General features: G+C 41.2%; 1 protein-coding gene across 1 annotated transcript in view; it reads right to left on the bottom strand.

Moving 5' to 3' along the window:
- The window catches only part of PEX7 (peroxisomal biogenesis factor 7), a 323,869-nt gene that overhangs the window by 184,056 nt on the left and 115,482 nt on the right, over window positions 1–24,331 (bottom strand). Inside the window, exon 6 of the mRNA XM_040350504.1 lies at window positions 12,733–12,839. Coding sequence (XP_040206438.1) covers window positions 12,733–12,839 — 107 coding nt within the window. The remainder of the gene's footprint in view (window positions 1–12,732; window positions 12,840–24,331) is intronic.

The raw sequence follows: 24,331 nt of genomic DNA, 5'->3' as shown, positions 1-24,331 counted from the left end.
AAAAAAATCTTTGTGTATAACTGTCCCTTAAGGCCTTAAAGCGGAACTCCACCCAAAAAAGGGAACTCCACTTGTCTCCTCCTTCCCCCTCTGATGCCACATTTCATTTAACACCTTTGGGGGGGGGGCAGATTCCTGGTGTTGACAGGTACTTGCTCCCACCTCCAGCTCCAAGGTGAACTGAGCCGGAAGTTCACCCCCATGAAGCCAGAAATTATTCCTAGAACTAAAACAGGAAACAAATTCCTCTGCACCTACTAACAATGGTCTCCATGAGAGGAGTGCAGGGTATACAAAGGGAAAATTATTTCAATGAAACAAAAGCCTGCTGGGAAGGGTAAAAAAATCTTGTTAGATTGTTGTTTAAAAATGTTTCTAAATTTACTTTGTTTTTAGGAAAGTAATGAGGGTTCTATTTAAATATTGTTTTATATCTTCTCCTAGGGTCACTGCAGCATAAAGTCATTTATTATAACCTGAAACATGGCCAAATGTAATTAAAACAGTAATGAAAAATCATGAGAGACCCAAACTAATTAATATAAAACAAGGGAAATTTGTTAGAGGTATTTTCAAGTTGGGCTGACATAGTATATGCAAATGTCTGTGGACTGAGCCTATTGTACACAGCTTAATTCAGGGACAATTATAGGCTTTAGTCTACTCTAATGAAGACTTTAGTTGTCCTGATTAAAAAAAATGACATTATTCTCAGAGGGGAGCACTTACTGAAGGACGCATGGTTTTGTTTTCTGAGTTGAATATCAAATGAGTTAAGCAGTAAATTTGCATTTGCTTCTGCAGTGTCTGCAGCATTTACTTGAAAGTGCATTTAAGGTTTCAAATTGGGAGGATAAAAAAATATACAGAGAAACATATTTATCACATAAAGTTTAGCCCAAGTTAAGCACCTTTTACAGGATTTTACATACGTATCACATATTTAAAAACATAACTGACATTTCTGGCAATGAAAGCCAAAATTAATTTTCCATTTTATTGAAAGTGATCTTCACAACTGTGTGTTAAATGCTACTATATAATTGGCCACATTGTCGTTGCAATACTGAAAGTCAGGAGTTTGACTGATTTCTGGCAGGACCAACAGATATTTTTCTGCACTTGCAGCATTTTTAAAGAGACAAATGTACATGTGAAATGTGAAGGTATTACTGTATTACAGAGATGTACTGAACATTTTTATTTTTTGTTATTTTGTAAAGACATACAGTGGATATAAAAAGTCCACACACCCTTAAAATTTCAGGTTTCTGTTGTGTAACAAAAATTAGCCAAAGATAAATCTTTTCAGAACTTTTAATGTGACCTATAAACTGTACAACTCAGTTGAACAACAAAACTGAAATCTTTCAGGTGGAGGGAAGCAAAAATAAAGAAATAAAATAATATGGTTGCATTAATGTGCACACCCTTACACTAATACTTTGTTGAAGCACTTTTTGATTTTATTACATCACTCAGTCTTTTTGGGTATGAGTTGCCCACTCTTATTTGCAAAAACACTCCAAATCTTCAGATCACCGTACAGATTTTCAATCGGATTCAGGTCTGAGCTCTGGCTGGGCCATTCAAAAACTGTAATCTTTTTCTGGTGAAGACATTCCTTTGTTGATTTGGATGTATACACCTTTCATGCTGAAAGATGAAGTTCCTCTTCATTTTCAGCTTTCTAGCAGAAGCCTGGAGGTTTTGTGCCAATATTGACTGGTATTTGGAACTGTTCATAATTCCCTCTACCTTGACGAAGGCCCCTGTTTCAGCTGAAGAAAAACAGCCCCAAAGCATGACACTGCCACCACCATGCTTCACTGTGGGTTTTGCACCAAACATATCGTTTGGAAGTTCAACCTTGGTTTCATCAAACCATAACACATTTTCCTACATGATTTTGGGAGACTTCAAATGTGGTTTTGCAAAATTTAGCCAGGCTTAGATGTTTTTCTTCGTAAGAAAAGTCTTCCGTTTTGCCACTCTACCCCATAGCCCCGACATATAAAGAATACAGGAGATTGTTGTCACATGTACCACATAGCCAGTACTTTCCCTATATTCCTGCAGCTCCTTTAATGTTGCTGTAAGCCTCTTCGCAGCCTCCATGACCAGTTTTCTTCTTGTCTTTTCATAAATTTTGAAGAGACATCCAGTTCTTGGTAATGTCACTGTTATGCCATTTTTTCTCCATTTGATGATGACTGTCTTCACTGTGTTCCATGGTATATCCGATGCGTTTTAAAAAAAATTGTACCCTTCTCCTGAATGATACCTTTTAACAGTGAGATCCCTCTGATGCTTTGGAAACCCTGTGGACCATGGCTTTTTGTCAGGGACCTGTTACCCGAACACGACGTGCGCGCATGCGCACGCATGCTGCTCAACAAAATAGGCAACAGCCGCCATCTAGACCTGAGCGCCAACACGCGGCAAATGCACGTTAACGCAGCTTGGCGCCGTTATGCCTTTAAAAGGCCGGTAGCTGCACCAATACAGTGCTGTCTGATATGTGGCTCTGTACCAGTGTCCTGAATTTCTGTCTATGTGTTACCAGCACTGACCTGGCTTACCTGACTACCCGAACCTCTCCGATCCTTGACCCCTAGCTTGTTTGACCTCACTCACCTGCTCTGCCTACCTGTTGCCAGACCCCTTGCCTGAACCTTGACTACGCTTAGTCTTCCGCATCAGCTCCCTGCTTTCCTGGTTGACCCGGCTTGTCTGACTCCGCTACTGCCTGTTGATTATACTTACCCAGCTTGCCTCACCAGCTCCTGCTGCTGTTGTTCCAGTATAGTCAGTTCCTGAACCGCTGATCCACCATTTCTGCTTCAAGTGTCCTCAGTGCAGCCTCCCTGAAGGATCATCATCCAGTGCCTGACCGCAGCTACTAAACGGCACTCCTACCTCTCTGCGCTCTTGAGCTTGCTGTTCCCACCTCAGCGACTCTCAAACCAGGGCTGTAAGAGAGGCCTTCTCCTGCAAACTAGGCTCTGAATACCAGGTACGTTCGTACATAACACTTTTGCTGTAGGATGTGACTAAGAAAAATGTCAAGAAAGACCTACTAGAACAGTTGAACTTTTTTTTAACATGAGTTTGAATGTGATATCTTAATTCTGAACACAGCTACATCCCCAGTTTTAAAAGGGTGTGCACCCTTTTTAACCACATTATTTATTTATTATTATTTTTACCCCCCCCCCCTCCCTAAAAGATTTCAGTTTGTTTTTTAATTGTTGTACAGTTTATAGGTTACATTAAATGTGGAAAAAGTTCTGAAATTATTAATCTCTGTCTCATTTTTTTTACATCACAGAAACCTGACATTTTAACAGGAGTGTGTCTGTAGACTTTTATTTCCACTGTATATTTTAAGGGCTTATGCACATAGATGCATGTTTTTTTACGTAGGATCTTGCTAGCACAAGATCCAACATAAACATTTACTGTACAAGCCATACCGTATTGACGTTTACATCAATATTGCGTAATCAGCAAGCACTGCCCACTGACAGAACACTGTATACCTACAGTCATTCTACGAATATGCCGCATGAATGACTGTATCAGGGTTGACATGTACGTCTATAGTGTGAAATTAGTGGCGCAGGTGCTGGTTGCAACACATTGCTGATATGGACATGTTGGCTTTCAGAAAGACTTGCGAGGCAACGTCAAATAAGATCCATTTCTGTCACAAACTACAAATTGGCTAGCTCTGATCAAATTAGAGATGCTAACATTAAAAGTTTTAAGACAACCAGAGAAATTCAACAACAATTCATCTTATTATCGGATAGACAAAAACAGAATTGAAATTATGAGATCTACTTCAAGTCTTGTTTGTAATGAGCTGAATATCTGAATATCTTACAGTTGTATAGCGAACTAGGACAAAATGAAAATGTCAGGCATGAGCAACTTTGATTTGAAAACAGGGAGGCCAAAATCAGTCTTGTAAGTGAGGAGGAATAAATAGAATCATGACAGTGATAAACCATGAAAAGGCTTTCTAATTTCATCAGCAAGACAGCTTTTTTAAGATAATTTAATGCATCATCTGCACATTCATATCATTAACGAATTGTTAATTTCAAATTTTAATGTAGCAAAGTCTTTTTTAATTAATGTTCAATTATCATTTTTAATGTTACATATTACTGCTGACTGGAAGGTTTAATCCAGAATTTCGAGAGAAAGATACCCTTTTTTTTTATATTAGGTTTTATTAATTTTAACAAATGTTAACATATAACAACACATTTAAGGGATACAATAAAGCACACAAGATATTTTGCGGGGATGCCCTACATATATACTGTATTTTAATTTACTAATAACAGTTTCTGTTAATGAGGTGCATTTATTCCATATAAATCCTGCAACACACTGCATTACTGATTCTCATTACAGCAAGATGTATCTTGTTCTGTATAAGGTTAAGAATAATATCATAGAGGAGGTTGACATTAATGCAAGAATGCATTGATGGTTGGAATGAAACAGGAACTGACCATCAATTGAAATCATTTTATTAGCTAATACCATTGCAAGCAGCAGTCATCCATGGAGAAGGTGCTTATGTAGAAATATGGAATTCCAGCTCCAAATCAATAAAGAAGCTTTATTATATGGCAGTTGAAAACAATAAAACAGTTGGTTGTATTTCACATGATAATAAATATCTCAACTTCCACTTTAAAAAATGTAATGCTGAAATTAGATTACCCTTTTCCGAACTAGTGCATGAGGTTATCTTGAACATTTTTCAAACGTTTAATGGAAACAGCAACATTGTCAGCCTATGGGGAGGGTAGTGTTAGATGAACTAGTGCTTTTCAGATGGACTTGACTAAAAAATTAAAGCCACACACCAGCCAACACTTTTTAAACAATTTCAGTAATACTTTTTTCCTTTGGGGATAAAGATTTTACATAAATGAATATATGCTGTTCATTGTAAGAACCTCTGTCAGTAGTAAATGGTTTGTCTTAAACCTCCAATTGCCACCTTTGTTGAACAGCTTAATCTGTTAAAGAAAGTTGAAAAATAACAGCTAGTAAGAAAAATCCCAAATGGAAAAAAAACTGATAGCTGTAACTGCTTATAACGTATTAGCTGGAGTTTTGCTCCAATTTGTTAGTGTATCTGCTGGTACACTCCCCTCCCCTAAACTGACAATGCTGCAGTCCAAAGGTGTCCCCTGTGTTTATTCATCCAGAGTGGGGGCTCTCTAATACCGGAGGTGTGTTATCGACCAGGTCACCAGGTAAATAAAGAGTGGAAAAAATCCCCAAAAAATAAAACTAATGCAGCCAAGTCAAATGAATGGCAAGCTGCAATATAGTTTATTTTTGGTCAAGTATGGTCAAGTCACCTGACTTGACAAAGTGCAGGTGCGCAAAACATGTCAGTGTGACGGGACCATCGCTTCCAGCTTGTTTCCCAATGGCAATGACCAGTGTGCTCCACTAGCGGCTTCCGCCCACGGCAGGTTTGGCGCAGCGAGTGATGCCATCGCTAGCAGCCGAACACGGGAAGCTTCTCCCAAAGGCTACAGCTTGAAACCAGCCCCTCCGGTCCTGGCTCCACCATACCCAACCATGTCAGATGAGACCTGCTGCACGGAGCTCCCGCTGGTGATCCTGTCTTTCACCCTATCCTCGCACACCATTTTGTTCGTTTTTGCCCGGTATTGCTGACCGCTACATCTCTGAGCCGCCCGGTACCGCTTGATACCAGAACCAAATGATGACCAGGGAGATCTCATTCACCTGCTCTGAAGGTGCCCAAAGCTCCACCAGTACTGAAGTATGGTGCCTGGGACATTTAATCGAGTGTTCCAGACGACTGTCCCCCTGGACTCAATTAATTGTATCTTAGAGGTATTGGAGGACGTTGTCCTAGAGGAGATGGCTAGAATAGCATTCTCTAGAGCACTGTTTCAGGCTTGCAAGCTCATATTGATGGGATGGAAATCGATCTCCCCACCCACGGTAGCCTCATGGATATCACATATGGGGAAAACTTTGGTCATATATCAACATAGGGGCAGTCCAAGCAGATTCGAAAGAATATGGGCAACATGGCTAGATACCCCTGGACTGAGTCCCAGGGAATTGGTGATGTCCAGACTATTGCAATGCCCTGCGGGTGGACCTTAATGGGCAAGTGATAGCTAACACAAGATGCACGGTATCAATATGTATGTATCACCATATTGTAGGGCTATTACTGATTAAAATTTTCGTGTTCGATTAATCGATTTATTTTTTAATCGATTAATCGACTAATTTCGATTAATTATAACACACTTACAGATCCAACAACTTTTAGCTGATCTCCTTGCATTGCAACTCTGCATTAGTCAGTGGTAAATGTGGTATACACTATATACAATCACCCGACACTAGTTAGTTTCCACAATCTATGACTTAACTTCACTGTTCACACAAATACGTTTTAAATTCAAATTGTAGAACTGACGCAAGTAATTTTTTCTTATTAAACTTTAAGAAAAACTTAGAAAGTTAGTTTAACTTTAATTATAAAACTTATCTAGTATATTGACTGTCAGCCACTTTATAGTAGGCAAGTAGACATCACTTTAGCCAGTCACACAGACATACCAGAGTGTTTACATTTTCTGGAAGCAGACATGATCGCATTTTATTGACAATATACCCTGAAGAACTGAACAGTCTTTCGCATGGAACAGATGTTGCCGCTACACAAAGAATTGTCTGCACAAAACTGCTTAGGACAGGAAAACGATAATTATTTTTGCCTCCTTCCCCTGATGGAACCTGATGCATCCTCCTGCTCCACAGATGCAAAGGAACCTCAATCCAATGGGTGCAGTTTGCTTGCATCCAGCAGGGTAAGTCTCACTGTCCAGGCTGTCCGGTGATGTCAAGATTTTTGATCGATCAAAAGAATTTTGACCGATCAAAAATTTTAAAGATTAATGGAGGAATTAATCTTTAATTTCCCCAGCCCTACTATATTGTAGACTTGATGGTTATGAGGACAGGGTGATTATACCGAATGATGGGAGAACTGTACATTATAATTATTAATGTGTGCACATGAACTGTCTGGAAATTGTTTGCACTTCAATTAACACCTTTCTGATAAAAAAAAACATGTCATATAGCAGTAGATCAGTTCTTCCCGATTGTTGGGCGGACATCACCCGGTCTCACAGCCCACACCATCACTGTGATCAGGCACATACAGGTCAGTCACTGGCCCGGATTCAGAGAATCAGTTACGCATAGATTTCCCTAAGATCCGACTGGCGTAAGTGTCTTACACCGTCGTATCTTAGGCTGCATATTTACGCTGGCCGCTAGGTGGCGCTTCCGTATAGTAACGCAAGGAATATGCTAATTAGGTATTTATGTCGATTCAGAAACGTACGTCCGGCCGGCGCATTTTGTTACTTTGTTTACGTTAGGCTTGTTCCGGCGTAAAGTTACCCCTATATGATGCGTAGTATGGACGTCGTTCCCGCGTCGAGTTTTGAAAATTTTACGTAGTTTGCGTAAGTCGTTTGCGAATAGGGCTGTATGTAAGTAACGTTCACGTCTAAAGCAATGACGACTTGCGGCGTAATTTCGAGCATGCGCACTGGGATGCGCCGTTCGTAAAATACGTCAAATACGTGGGAGTCACGTCACAGTGAATTTACATAAAACACGCCCACATCATCCCCATTTGAATTAGGCGGGCTTACGCAACCACACATACGTTACGCCGCCGTAACTAAGGGCGCAAATTCTTTCTGCATACGGAACTTGCGCCCTAAGTTACGGCGGCGTACCGTATCTGACATACGTTACGCTGCGCCGGCAGATACTGCAATGTATCTGAATCCGGCCCACTGTGTTCACACTCCTCTGACATTTGATTGAAGCAAGCTTTTTTATATCCCACATCCCTTTTATCTTTCAATAAATATCCAACTGTCTAACAATTATTGATGTGTCCAAGACATTGCTGGCATTTAAAACGTTGGTATTCCTGAGATTTTATTTCTGGATCTAAGTGCTTTTAGGAACCTTTATTGGAGGGTTATAACCAATGTCAGTATTTTTTTGCCATCTGTGTCCCATTGGGGAGATTTCCCCTCACTTCATGTCCCATAGCCAAAACAGGATGCGAGAGGAAATCCCTCAAAAGTGTTCTGGTTTTGACCCAAAATGTGGGTTTTTCTTTTACTTTAAATGACAATGATGAACAGGACAAAAAGAGAGGGTGAATCCCCTTAATGAGGGCATAGACGGCAATAAAAACTGACAAGTGTTCTAATTCCACTCCACTCTATCCAAATGAAAAATAAAAAATAAAAGTTTTGCTTCAGTTATACTTTAAATTGATCTAATAATGTATATTTGTTGGTGAAAAAAAAATGGTTATTTACTTAGCACTTAATTATTGTATTTTTAACATTAAAACCATCTACAATGCAGTATAGAGGGATAGTGGACATCAGGAAGGTCAGTGCAGAAAATATGGAGAATTGAGAACTCTAGGTCGAGGTCTAAGATCGCTTACAAAAAAATACACTAATCATTACATTGTGAGACCCAATAAAATCCACTAGTGAAGGTAATTGGCTGTAAATGCTAATCATTTCCACACCATTCCATCTCTTCCACTGGACTTGACAGTGGAGATATTGATATACATAGCCCTTGGGGGTTCCTACAAATCAAAAGACAAAAGATTTGAAGCACGTCAGTCCTTCATTTCCACTTTATTAAATATCAAATTCTTATTACATAACGGTCCTCAACTGTTAGAGCAAATATTGCTTCTTGCACCTAACATTTTAGCAAAAATGAATCTATATAATTTTAATGATAACATTTCCCACCAGGCAATGCTGTAAAGGTCAAAGTAGAATGTTCTTTTACAAAAAATCTGTGCCTTTAAACTTAAAATATTATAATATTACGTAATAGAGAAAAAATGTAAGTGATAATTAACTAGAAATGCTAATGTTTTTTTGAGCACTTGTGTTTGTAAAGTTACATTTATATTTAAAAAACAAAACAAAAAAAACACACATATATACTTTATATATATGTATATATATATATATATATATATATATATATATATATATATATATATATATAATGTTTTACCAAAAAAATAAATGTACTACTGAAGGCATCCATTGAGCCTGCAAAAGCATGGTAGGCATAAGGAAGCCCCACCAGGTATTGCCTACTTGCTTTTGGGCAGACTGTGTTAATTAAAGTTAAAGTGTTAAAGTGTTAGGGGCAGATCCACAGAGAATTAGATGGGCACAGCGTATCAGAGATACGCTATGCCGCCGTGCCGTGCCGTGCCGTGCCGTACCTTACCTGGCGTTCTTTTGAATCCTCAAAGATTTTGCACCGTAAGTTACGGTGGCGTAGTGTAGTGTATTTCTGGCGGCGGAATTCAAATGAGCGATTAGGGGGCGGGTTTCATTTAAATGAAGCGCGTCCCCACCCCGAATAAACTGCGCATGCTCCGTTTCTAAATTTCCTGCCGTGCATTGCGCTAAATGACGTCGCTAGGACGTAATTTTTTTAACTTAGACGTGAGTTACGTCCATCCCGATTCACGGACGACTTACGCGAAACAAAAAAAAAAATCAAATTTTGACGCGGGAACGACGGCCATACTTAACATGGCAAGTCTAACTATACGCCGCAAAATACCAGCTTTAACTATACGCCGGAAAAAGCCGACTAGAGACGACGTAAGAGAATGCGACGGCCGCGCGTACGTTCGTGGATCGACGGAAATAGCTCATTTGCATACCCGAAGCGGAAAACGACGAGAACTCCACCCATCGGACACCGAAGTATTGCATCTACGATCCGAAGACGCCTGTCGGATAGAACCCAGATGCCGTCGTATCTTGGTTTGAGGATTCAAACTAAAGATACGACGCGGGTAATTTGAAAGTACGCCGGCGTATCAGTAGATACGCTGGCGTACTCTGTCTGTGGATCTACCCCACAATATCTTTCCCTGCAAGGAGGAGGGAGTGTTCCTCCTCTGAGTCACTCAGGTCTTTTTTTGACTACAGTATATTTGTAAAGGCCTAAGCTTTTGCAGTTAAAACAAACCATAACGCCTAAACCCAACTTTGACACGTTAGTAAAACCATATATATCATCGTAACTACTTTGTGTATCCTAGGTGGATTATCCCTTATTAATGGATATCTACTGATTTTACTTTATTATGACAGGAAAACTGACCCAAAAGTAGTAAAAATGTATCATGCCCTGTACACACGATCGGTTCGTCTGATGAAAACGGACCGATGGACCGTTTTCATCGGACGAACCGATCGTGTGTGGGCCCCATCAATTTTTTTCCCATCGGTGAAAAAAAAAATAGGATTTTATGCCCACCGTAAAATCTCTTTCTCTGAGTTCATGGATGGACACAGCCTTAATCTTGACATCGTGGGATTAACCTATCTATATTTAGGATTGACTAGGCAGAAGTGTTAACTTCAAAGCAGAACCGCCCTGCCCAGGGTGCGGTCCCACTGACTATATCTCCTCAGCCTGCACCAAGCAATTCAGTTCGTAGCAAGCAGTACAGACAAAGAGGGGTGGGTGCTGTGTCCATCCATGAACTCAGAGAAAGAGATTTTACGGTGAGCATAAAATCCTATTTTCTCTTTCGATCATGGATGGACACAGCCTTAGTCTTCCCAAAGCAGTGTCAAAATAAGGGGTGGGAAGCATAAAATAAATAAACTTCAACCCAAAACAGAGCTCCTCAACTGAGGAGTTGTAACTCTAAACAGCCGCCTGCAAAACTTTGTGGCCGAAGAAGCATCCGAAGATGCACTCACATCAACTTGTAAAGTTTAGTGAAGGTGTGACCGGGCGACCAGGTCGCCGCCTTACACACCTGGGAAACAGACACTTTATGTCAGAAACCTCAAGAGGCACCATTGCCCTGGTCAAATGCATCGTGATAGGGAGGCGCCCGACCCTTTATGGTGTAAGCCTGATCAGGATCTGTCGGGTCCACCTCGAAATGGTGGCCGATGAGACCGCTGGGCCCTTCTTGGGACCAGCCACCGAAACAAACAGTAAGTCTGAACTCCGGAACGGAGCAGTAACACTCTCTTCTCTCAAGATTTCTTATGGATTTCTTTCAACAATAGCTTACTTCTTGCCACTCTTCCATAATGGCCAGATTTGTGCAGTGCGCGACAAAAAGTTGTCCTGTGGACAGATTCTCCCACCTGAGCTGTGGATTTCTGCAGCTCCTCCAGGGTTACCATGGGCCTCTTGACTGCTTCTCTGAATAATGCTCTCCTTGGTCAGCCTGTCAGATGGGCGGCCAGGTCTTGGTAGGTTTTCAGTCATGCAATATGCTTTCCATTTTCGGATGATAGATTGAACAGTGCACTGTGAGATGTTCAAAGCTTGGGATATTTTTTTTTATAACCTAACCCTGCTTTAAACTTCTCCACAACTTTATCCCTGACCTGTCTGGTGTGTTCCTTGGTCTTCATTAATGTTCACTAATGTTCTCTAACAAACCTCTGAGGGCTTCACAGAACAGCTATCTTTATACTGAGATTAAAAAAACACACAGGTGGACTCCATATACAAATTAGGTGACTTCTGAAGGCATTTGGTTACAACAGATTTTAGTTATGGGTATCAGAGTAAAGAGGGCTGAATACAAATGCACGCCACACTTTTCAGCTATTTATTAGTAACAAATTTTGAAAACCATTTATAATTTTTCTTCCACTTCACAATTATATGCCACTTTGTGTTGGTCTATCACATAAAATCCCAATAAAATACATTTCCGTTTTTGGTTGTAACATGACAAAATGTGGAAAATTTCAAGGGGTATGAATACTTTTTTTAAGACACTGTGTGTGTGTGTGTATATATATATATATATATATATATATATATATTCTATAAAACCTATAACAATATATCCTTCTCTCAGAGCCAGGTACAATGCTGTTTTTGCTCTCACAGGTCAGAGTTATCTGATAAATTGTTGCAGACACCAGCACAGAGTAAGCTGGGACATGCCAACCTCTATTACACCCCTCTGAGATTTGCATAATACCTGCACTACTTTTATTGCAGTGCCAGTGATGTATGATTGCTGAGATATATTGAAGGTGCTAAAGAGATTCGTAGAAAGAAAAATAACCACTCAGTAGTATTCAGGGAGCCTCCTCACTGAAACCAAACCATGGGTTCCGGCAATGCAATAGTAATGCAAAAATACGAAGGGAACTTGGACAGCCGCACTCCAAAAAATTTTCCTTTTATTAAAAACAATCACAAAATAAACATGCCACAGCAAAAATTGGACAAAGGCTAACGCGTTTCGCACTGTAGCTTCAGTGCTTAGTCATAGCTAGTTGGTGAAGGAAACCTGCATGCAAGGAGATGAATGCAAATAGGGTTATGTGGGTGGAAATTACTCTTATGTTTAATTTACCACAAATTCATTGTAAATGAAAGTATATTATTGGGTTATATAGATAAGCAAAACATTATTGTTGATCACAAGCTGGCAACAGAAAGGGACCTTTGTCTCACAAGCAGGGCATCATGCTGTCTTAAGAACAAGTTGATGAAAGGTTAAAATGAAACAAACAAGATGGAAGCTGTGTCTATAAGTGACATGTAATACATTCAAATTACCTGATCATATTTGCACCAATCACAACTTAGAATCTCTGCTTGATGTGCTGGGATAACTAGCTTAGACACAGGCGCTTTCACATCCCATATCCTTAAGGTCTGATCTCCTGAAATAGACATACACACAAAGTAGTTAGACAAGTGTGGGGTCAAGAACAACGCTTTAAAGCTGAATTCCTGGTATGGTATATGTTTACATGTCTAGCTTGGACTAATGTAACTATGCATAAACCATATCTGGCCAATGTACCTGGAACCTGAACATCACTTTAGGATTGTCTGAATGGCATGAGTGCAAAAGGTCTGACCTTGTCTGCTGAAAATGCATCAGGCCAGCAGCTCAGCATGGAACCCAGAAGCAAGTGTAGATCACTGTTGATTTACAGCTTCTAGAGGCATTGGCCAGGTATACATAGTTACATTGGTCCAAGATGAACAAATGTAAAAAAATACCGTACCTGGAATTCTTCTTAAATTCTCACTTCTGGTACAATATGGCTACCGTATATACTCGAGTATAAGCAGACCAGAGTATAAGCCGAGGACCTAATTTTACCACAAAAAAAATGGGAAAACGAATTGACTCGAGTATAAGCCTAGGGTGAGAATGCAGCAGCTACTGTAAGCGGAAAAGAGGGTCAACAATGCCCATTTGCACGCCATACCTCACTGTGCCCATTGCAATCTCACTGTGCCATACCTCACTGTGCCCATTGCAGTCTCACTGTGCCATACCTCACTGTGCCCATTGCAGTCTCACTGTGCCATACCTCACTGTGCCCATTGCAGTCTCACTGTGCCCATTGCAGTCTCACTATGCCGTACAGTATTCACTGTGCCAATTGCAGTCTCACTGTGCCCGAGTACATGCATTCTTGACAGGCGTCCATTTTTTAGGCAGAACACAGTTTTAAATGCCTATCACGGAACGGAACGCCAGGAGGAAGCCGCGACTTTTAAAAAAATGGACACCTGTCACGAATACAGGTACACTGACTTAAGCAGAAGCCAAGGGGGGTATTTTCAGCACTAAAAAAAGGGCTGAAAAACTTGGCTTATACTCGAGTATATACAGTAATTTCATAAAGTAACTTAAGAACACCATCTGTCTTCCTATCATTGAAGCAGCACCTGTGCAGGAGTAGAGGACACGTGCTCTAAAAAGGAAAGGGGTTGATGTTGGCTTACAAAAAACAAAGATATTCCTTAAAAAAGTACATAGTTAGGCAGGGAAAACATAAAATACCTCATTCCTACTCCAGGTCATGCTAAACCCATTTAAAATAGAACTATTTATATAAACTCAACATTCTCTTTAATAAAGAAATACAGTGACTGCTATTGCCGACCTTCTATTGGAAATTCCAGTTATCTGGCTGTTATGATCATGCACTGGCTTTAAAACTTTGTGCTCTGTCTTTGGTGTCAATGGAAAGAATAGTGCCTAGTATCAGGCCCCATACACACCATAGAATCTATCCGCAGATAAATCCCATCAAATGGGTTTCTGCGGATAGATCCTATGGTGTGTACACGCCAACGGATATTTATCCGCAAATAAATCTCCCCTGGAATGGATTTCCAGCAGATAAATATTTGTCGACATGCACAGAATATCTATCTGCTGGAATCCATTCCAACGGATGGATCCGCTCGTCTGTACAGACTTACCGGATCCATCCGTCCAAAGGGATTCCCCGCACGCGCCGTAATGAATAGACGCATGCGTGGAATTCCTTATATGACAGCGTCGCGCCCGTCGCCGCGTCATAATAGCGGCGACGGCGCGACACGTCATCGGCAGAGGATTTCAGCGCGGATTTCAATGCGATGGTGTGTACACGCCATCGCATTGAAATCCTCTGAAATCTTAGAGAGGATTTATCCGCGGATACGGTCCGCTGAACCGTATCTGCGGATAAATTCTATCATGTGTATGGGGCCTCAGTTTAAGGAATAATGCCCCAAGGGCTGGATAAGGGTGAGTAAACTTGTCCCTGATTTTGGTCTGATCTATATAGTTGTATAAAAAAAATGTTATCTTTCAAAAAGTGTTTCTCAGTGCTAAACCTTTCATTTAATTTCAAAATTGCTGCATTTGCAAATGTTAAAAGCCACGATAAAAGAATAGTAGTGGTAAAAAAAAAAAGCACTTGTGCGTTTTAACTTTTTTTGTATAATTTTCCGTTAATGGGGCATGGTGGGGGGTGTGTCCTAGTCCTACATACTTTTGCTAGTAGGTGTCCCTCATTCCCATCTCAAAAAGTTGGGAGGTATGCAGATGCACAAGTGTTATCCTTCTAAAACCTTTCTGTTTAGACCAGGGGTAGGCAACCTTTTGAGCATAGTGTGCCGAAAAATGATTTCCAAAAAATTGAGCATGCCGACTTTATAACAAAAAAATGTCAACTTCACACTCTCAATCACAATTTTTTTTTATATTATATTATAAAGCAAATACTACAAACTAGTTTAGTAGTGAGAAATTAACATCCTACACTGTCACGCCTCAGATCAGCCTCAATTCCTGTCCCTTTACACCTCACATCACTGTCCCACCACTGTAACCCCCTGCACATCTGGCCCACCTCTGTTCCCCCTGCTCTTCTGCCTCACCACTCTAACCCCCTGCTCATGTGTTCCACCAATGTACTTCCTTCCTCCTCTGCACATCTGCCCCACCTCTGTACCCCCTGCTTCTCTGCCCCACCACTGTAGCCCTCCGCTCATCTGTCCCACCAATGTACCTCCTTTCTCCTCTCCCCCAACACTAAACTCCCCCTACTCATCTTTCCCACCACTGTAAACCCCTTCTCATCTGGCCCAACAATGAAACCCCCTTGCTCATCTGTCCCACCACTGTAACCCCCTGCTTATCTGCCCATCACTGTACCCCCCTGCTTTTCTGTCCCACTGCTGAACCCCCTTCTCATCCCTTCTATCACTGTACCTCCCTTAACATCTGCCCCACCACTGTACCCCCTTGCTCTTCTGTCCCACCACTGTAACCCCTTGCTCTTCTGTCCCACCACTGTAACCCCCCCCCCCTCCGCTCATCTGCCCCATCAATGTACCCCTTTTCTCATATGTCCCAACACTGAACCCATCTGATCATCTGCCCCACCACTGTAACCTGCTTTCTCATCTGCCCCACCAATGTACCTCCTGCAGATCTGTCTCACCTCTGTACCCCCCTGCTCTCCTGCCCCACCACTGTTCCCCCTGCTTTTCTGCCCCACCACTGTAAGCCCCTGCTCATCTGCCCCACCAATACAACCCTTTTCACATCCGCCCCACTGCTCTACCACTTGCTTTTCTGCCCTATTACTGAGGCCCCCTGCTCATCTGGCCCAACACTGAACCCCCCTGCTCATCTGACCCAACACTGAAACCCCTGCTTATCTGGCCCACTGCTGAACCCCCTTCTCATCTCTTCCACCACTGTACCTCTCTGCACATCTGCTCCACCGCTGTACCCTCCTGCTCATCTACGATATGTGTGATATGCAGAGTGGTGAAAGGAAGCAGAGATAAGACACATCTACCTGTCCTGGCACATTCATCCTGCTGGAATGGATGTGCAATGATGAGCTCAGGTCAGGGGTATTTTCTGAAAGCAGCGGTCCTGTGTGCAGGATTATAAGTTGGGCCCCCGCAACTGAGAAAAAGTGGTTGGGTGTGATTTTCATTGTGCTGAATACTGGCTCTGGCTTAAAGGGACACAGAGTGATGGGGTTTAGTAGTAAGTGTCGCAAAGGTTCAGGAATAATTTCAACAAAGTTCAGAGAAGCTCAACAGTAATTCCACAAACTATCACCTGATTGTGGTTTTCTCAATCACCGTGAAATCCCTTCTTTCTGAGATTAATAGTGGCAACCAATCAAGTCCTCTTCTTCCAGATGGTGGATGGGGTTAGCAGGACTGTGATTGGCTTTAGCAGTGGCCAATGACAGTTCGCTCCTCCTGGAAACAGGGACCACCCCACCTAACAGAACTGCACCCAATCTCTTCCCCATCACAAAAGCGGACGATCACAGCTACAGCAATGTTAGGGAACCAATGTTTCCCATCTTTTAAAATGTGTGGGGGCACAGTGCCTCCCCATCAGTGCAGGTGCGGCATGAGGAATTCTGAAATTGGAATGCATTAGTCTCTCACTGACACTTCCCTGCATTGCTCTGCTGATGGGGAGGGAGTCAAGTGCCAGCAAAAGAGGCTTGGTGTGCTGCTTGCGGCACCAGTGTCGGGAGTTGCCTACCTCTGGTTTAGACAATTAACTCTGAACCGTCATACAAATAAAATGATTCTGGTTACAGTGTATAATAACAATTTTGCATAGTTATACATGTCCTATATCACTGGCAGTGACCACCAAAGTTAATAGTACTGACAGTAGTGATGCGGGCTATTATTGCGTTTACCAACACCAATGCTGGAGGGTATTTGGCCAGGAACACATAAGTGCGGCTGCAGTTTTCAGTTCCTGCTCAATGGTTCAGGTGCGATTCAGGTGCTAACTTTTGCCTGAATTCACAGCTGAACCGGTCCCAAAAACACACAGGACCTTTTTTGCCCTGGACATGTGTGATCCGGCTGCATTGAGAGCCGGTCACATTCACATGTCATGCGAGCTGGATGTGGTTTAAACCGCATGCAATTCCCATATATGTGAACTCCTTAGTGTGTCCACTGACACTGGGCAATTTTTTTGCATCCACTTACACCAATGCCCGGGATTATTATTGTGTCTGTCACACCAATGCTGGGGGTTATTATTGCAGACACCATTGTTGGGGGCCATTTCTCCATTCACTGACACTAAAGCTGGGGGTTATTGTTGCATACACTAGTACCAATGCTGAGGATTATTATTGTGTCCACTGACAACTTTCTCAGTATGCATTGCAATACGTTACAAACAATGAGGCAGGACCAAAATCGTGCGGCCCTCTGGGGGATAGCGAGTAATTGTGCTGCAAGTTGCAGAGACTTTCTATTAAAATCCCCAATAAAGATACATTGGAACCTAAAATACCCAGTGTATATTATATATATATGTTATTACTACGTTCACAAAATAAATTAACCCCTTATAGTAGTGATTATCTACTTTTTTTATTATAAAAGGCTATTTTTTGTTTTGTTAACACCATCATGACAGGTGATAAAAAATAAAAAAACAAATGCTGCTATTATGGGTCTTATGCTGGCCATACACATATCGTTTTTCAGACAATGTCTGTACATTCAATAATTGGACAAACGTTATTCGAAATATGTAATTTTCTTTTACCATTCAATTTTAAAATGAATGTAATTTCTGAACGAAAACCACATACACTGAAAAGTCATTAGGTCGAGAGATGTGTTGTTCAGGTAGATCACCGTTTTAAGGTTGCCTAACCCTGCTTTAGGACATGGGTTTCAACTGGTGTCATACTGTTAAAGCCAGTGACTGAGAAGCAGGGTGGGATAGAGGGCCCTGTGGCAGGAGGTCTGGTGTGGTTGGAAGAGGCCAAAGCTTGTCCACCAGGAGTCTATGTATGTCTGCGTACCAAATTCTGCTGGGCCAATTGGGAACCATGAAGAACCACAAACTCCTTTCTTCCTCTATCTTGCAGAACACTTTAAGTAGAACCTTCACTGGGGGAAATGCATACACCTTAGGAAGTCCGCTTATCAATTTTGCCACACCTGGGATGTAGATTCCAGAGAGAGTTAGAATGTGGTTCTCTGCTCAGGTGAGAATCAGGCTTGCTTCTTTCAGGGCTGCCTGACGTTTAGTACCCCTTGATGGTTTATGTAGGCCACAGATGGGGCACTGTCTGACTACACTCTGATTGGGTAACTGCATAGGAGTAGGGTCCAGTGCAACAGAGTCAGTCTTATGGCTTCAGTTCTATAATGTTGATAAGGATCACAACACAACTCATCATCTATTGAAGACAGGCTGTATCTTCAAATTCACTTACAATATAAAGAAACCTAGAAAAATATATTCAACTAACATGATTAGGAATAAAGTGAGAGCTTTTGCAAACAAATTATACAATCTTGTCAGTGTATGAAAGACTAATGTAAAAAAAAAGCCACTTAATGTGTTAGTAAAGCCAGGTTTTAAAAACTTGCTGACAGGCAATACATTTATGATAGAAGAGACCCTGTTGGTCTCTTCTGTCATGAATACTTCCTCCTGCCTGTCAGTCATCATGTACACTGAGCCACGCATGCAGCCCTGGATCTGTGCTGGTGGCAAAGTGACGCCTTCGCGCATGAGCTAAAGTGACGTCATCGTTTCGGCCACTCAATTGGCTGAAGACAGGGAACACGGAAGGAGGACCAGGTGAAGATGGATGCACCCATAAGTGTACCATTACATGAGAAATATGATGTGCATTCTAGCACATTATGGCATATACCTGCAGGAAGTCCCTAAAAAGAAAACATTTACTGGACTTTAAAAGCTTTACAGAAAGTCAATTAGTATTGAGCAAAAAGTTAAAGTTATACATAAGGGTGGGCACACACGGCAACCAATTAAACACATCATTTTTGATGAGGCTTCTGCAGTTTTAGGCTATCCTAACATTAAATTACTGAACTGCAGCAAAATAAAAATGGTTAACTCAGTCACAGTCAGGAAACTGCCTTAAGGTAAAGAAGTCACATTTTCAAAGAGATTAGATACTTAAAGGACTGATGAACACTGCAGTATATAATGGCGATACTGAGCGGATAAAAAAAAATCAAGTTTGTATTAGAATTTGTTATCTGGAAGACCTCTCAGTAGAATTTTTTTTTTACTGATTTTAAAGAAAACAAGGAACAAGTTACTTCAACAACATATATATATATATATATATATATATATATATATATATATATATATATATATATATATATATATATATACACACACACACACACATATATATATATATATATATATATATATATATATATATATATATATATATATATTAGGGGTGCACCGAAATGGAAATTTTGGAACCGAAACGAAACCGAAATAAAAAAAAAATTCAGTCCGAAACCGAAACCGAAAATTACTTTTCTTTTTTTCCCCCCTATTTCAATTTTTTTTTTAAATAATTGTATAAATTGCATAAATTAATGGTGTTATATAAGTACCTGTAATCAATCTGACCGAGACAAACACCACAAACCCCTTTAATCTGTGATACTTGTGTGAGAATATGCGTGGACTTGGAGTAAATACTGCCACTCCTGTTGACAAGCAGTGGGAGTATTAGTTCATTCAGATCACAATGATCTTAGATGTCTGTGTGTACTGCAGGAGATGGGGAGATGTGTGGTGTGTATACACATAGTATATAGATGAGGTGTATATAGATGGGGAGATGTGTGGTGTGTATACACATAGTATATAATATACTATGTGTATACACACACCACACATCTCCCCATCTATATACACCTCATCTATATACTGTATATAGATGAGGTGTATATAGATGGGGAGATGTATACACATAGTATATAGATGAGGTGTATATAGATGGGGAGATGTGAGATATAGAGTCTCTCTCCGGTGCAGTGTGTAGTCCCCAGTCACTAGTTGCAGCTCAGTAGTAGCAGGCAGTGCTCAGTAGGAGGATGGTGTGAGGCTCCTCTCTCTCTCTCTTTCTCTTCTCTGCTCTCCCCCTCTGTCTCTCTCCTCTCTGTCTGTCTCCCCGTCTCTCTCCCGGGTCTCAGTGCCGGATGGTGTGCAGGATTCCCCGGGCAGGGGATGCGATCTGCCCGGGTTTAGTGGCTCAGCGGTCGCCGCGATGATCCGGATCTTCCCCGACTTCAGTGTGCGGGTGACGGCAGCTACGGGGGCTGGCGGGGCTCCTCCCGAGCCCGGGGCGGCCAAGAGCGGGGGAGCCACCCGCTCAATGTGCCCGGGGTCAGCTCGTACCAGCAGCGGTGAGTGCGGACTGTGTATGCCATCCATCCCTCCATACTTCTTCTATGGGCCCCCCCCCACCACCAGTGACTGGCTGCGACGTCACGACGCCGACGCTGGCAGTGGCAGAGCAGGGGAAACAGGAAATGAGCCGTACGGACGGTAATTAAGTCCGGCTCTGAGGTGGTTTTATATCGGCGATTATTTCTGTTTCGGCATGACCCCAAAATCACGATTTTCGGCCGATATGTATCGGCACCGATATATCGGTGCACCCCTAATATATATATATACACACACACACCGGTGTATATATATATATATATATATATATATATATGTGTGTGTGTACAGTTGCAATAAAAAGTATGTGAACCCTTTTGAAAATGATATGGATTTCTGCACAAATTGGTCATAAAATGTGATCTGATCTTCATCTAAGTCACAACAATAGACAATCACAGTCTGCTTAAACTAATAACACACAAGGAATTAAATGTTACCATGTTTTTATTGAACACACCATGTAAAAACATTCACAGTGCAGGTGGAAAAGGTATGTGAACCCCTAGACTAATGACATCTCCAAGAGCTAATTGGAGTGAGGTGACAGCCAACTGGAGTCCAATCAATGATATGAGATTGAAGGTGTTGGTTACAGCTGCCCTGCCCTATAAAAAACACACCAGTTCTGGGTTTGCTTTTCACAAGAAGCATTGCCTGATGTGAATGATGCCTCGCACAAAAGAGCTCTCAGAAGACCTACGATTAAGAATTGTTGACTTGCATAAAGCTGGAAAGGGTTATAAAAGTATCTTCAAAAGCCTTGCTGTTCATCAGTCCACGGAAAGACTAGGGCTGCAACTAACGATTATTTTCATAATCGATTAGTTGGCCGATTGTTTCGATTAATCGGTTAATAACCTTAGAAAAAAAAATTTGCGGCGATTCGCATATATTTTTTTTTTTTGGCCAATTTGTTGTTGGGGAGATTATTGCCACAAAAATGCATTACATGCTTTTCTGTAGCTTCTCCATTGAAGTATATTGAACCAAAAGAACAAAATAGCACTGTTTTGCTTTTAAAAAAAAATCCTTGCCCTTTCCAAATACACAGCAGCTGAAAAAATCATGTATGTGAACGTGTCCCATAGAAAACCATGTAAATGAACTGTAGCGTGTTTCTGCAAAAAACACCTGAAAACAGAGGCGTGACCCAGGCCTGAGATGTTTAGTAACTTAATGGGGTTAAAAAAACGAACATTAGTACAAAAAGAAAAAATAATCGCTACTGTAAGGGGTTAATTTTTTACTGTGTGACAGTGAAAGTAATATTTACAGTAGCGATTTGCTCTTGCAATGCACGTCGGGTAAGTTACCTGACGGAGCATGCGCAGTACGTCCAGAGCGGGAGCGCGCCTAATTTAAATGGGACTCGCCCCATTAGATTCGGCACGCCTAGCGCCGGACGGATTTGAGTTACACCGCCGCAAATTTCCAGGTAAGTGTGTTGTGGATCGATACCTAACTTAGGAAATTTGCGGCAGTGTAACTTAAATCACTTAAGTTACGTTGCGCTGCGGTGCTGTGGATTTGGCCCTTAGTGTCTTTCTTCTCTTTTATACTCTGTAGCTCCTGCTGGATTTTGCTTCTAATCCCCTTGTGGAGGCTTCCATTTGTGGATGAACATTTTATGGTTACAATCTTTTTATATGGACTATAAACTGAAGCACTTATGAGTAAATGGTTGTGGAACGAATCATCTGAGTTTCTATTATTTCTCATTATTTACTTTTATATACGAGTGCTTTGGATTACAAGCATGTTTCCGGAACAAATTATGCTCGCAATCCAAGGTTTTACGGTATATGTAATATTTTTTTTTCAATTCTACAACATCTCTCTCTAGGTATGTATGTATGTGTGTATATATATATATATATATATATATATATATATATACTGTGTGTGTGTGTGTGTGTATATATATATATATATTTTTTGGGGGGGTGTGTATTATGGAGCGAAAAATATGGTAGTAGTCAATAGTTAAAGACAAGAGAGTTGCTTTACCATTAGCTTGTGCACCAGCAAGATATATAGATATACTGTATATGTGTATATATATATATATATATATATATATATATATATATATATATATATATATATATACACACACACACATGCACTGTATAAATAAATAAATATATATATATATATATATATATATATATATATACAGTATGTCACAAAAGTGTGTACACCCCTCCCATTTTTGTAAGAAATAACACTTTTCTACAATGTAAAGTAGTGAGTGTGCAGCTTGTATAACAGTGTAAATTTGCTCTCTCCCCGGTGTCATGTGACTTGTTAGTGTTACAAGGCTTCAGGTGTGAATGGGGAGCAAGTGTGTTAAATTTGGTCTTATCGCTCTCACTCTCTCATACTGGTCACTGGAAGTTCAACATGGCACCTCATGGCAAAGAACTCTCTGAGGATCTAGAAAAAAAGAATTGTTGCTCTACATAAAGATTGCCAAGACCCTGAAACTGAGCGGAAGCACAGTGGCCAAGACCATACAGCGGTTTATTAGGACAGGTTTCACTCAGAACAGGTCGTTGGGCGACCAAAGAAGTTGAGTGCAAGTGCTCAGCATCATATCCAGAGGTTGTCTTTGGCAAATAGACATATGAGTGCTACCAGAATTGCTGCAGAGGTTTAAGGAGGAGGGGGGTCAGTCTGTCAGTGCTCAGACCATACGCTGCACACTACATCGAATTAGTCATCCCAGAAGGAAGCCTCTTTTAACACAAGAATGCCTGCAAACAGCTTGCTGAAGACAAGCAGACTAAGGACATGGATTACTGGATTACTGGAACCATGTCCTGTGGTCTGATGTGACCAAGATAAATGTATTTGGTTCAGATGGTATCAAGCGTGTGTGGCAAAAACCAGGTGAGGAGTACAAAGTCAAGTGTGTCTTGCCTACAGTCAAGCATGGTGGTGGGAGTGTTATAGTCTGGGGCTGCATGAGTTCTGCTGGCACTGGGGAGCTACAGTTCATTGTGGGAACCATGAATGTCAAGGTGTACTGTAACATACTGAAGCAGAGCATGATCCCCCTCCCTTCAGAGACTGGGCCTCAGGGCAGTATTTCAACATAATGACCCCAAACACACCTCCAAGATGACCACTGCTCTGCTAAAGAAGTTGAGGGTAAAGGTGATGGACTGGCCAAGCATGTCTCCAGACCTAAACTTTATTGAGCATCTATAAAGGGCATTTTTTTTTTAACCCCATTATGTTACTGGCCGATTAATCGATTATGAAAATGGTAATCAATTAATTTCATAATCCATTAGTTGTTTTGGCCCTAGGTAAGACAAATTGTCTATAAATGGAGAAAGTTCAGCACTGCTGCTACTCTCCCTAGGAGTGGCCGTCCTGTAAAGATGACTGCAAGAGCACAGCACAGACTGCTCAATGAGATGAAGAAGAATCCTAGAGTGTCAGCTAAAGACTTACAAAAGACTCTGGCATATGCTAACATCCCAGTTAGCGAATCTACGATACGTAAAACACTAAACAAGAATGGATTTCATGGGAGGATATCACAGAGAAAGCCACTGCTGTCCAATCAAAACATTGCTGCACGTTTACAGTTTGCAC

This window comes from Rana temporaria, chromosome 4 (assembly GCF_905171775.1).
Source record: "Rana temporaria chromosome 4, aRanTem1.1, whole genome shotgun sequence".
Lineage (NCBI taxonomy): Eukaryota > Metazoa > Chordata > Amphibia > Anura > Ranidae > Rana > Rana temporaria.
The sequence above is the reverse complement of the archived record's forward strand: the minus strand, read 5'-3'. Positions and strand labels throughout refer to the sequence as shown.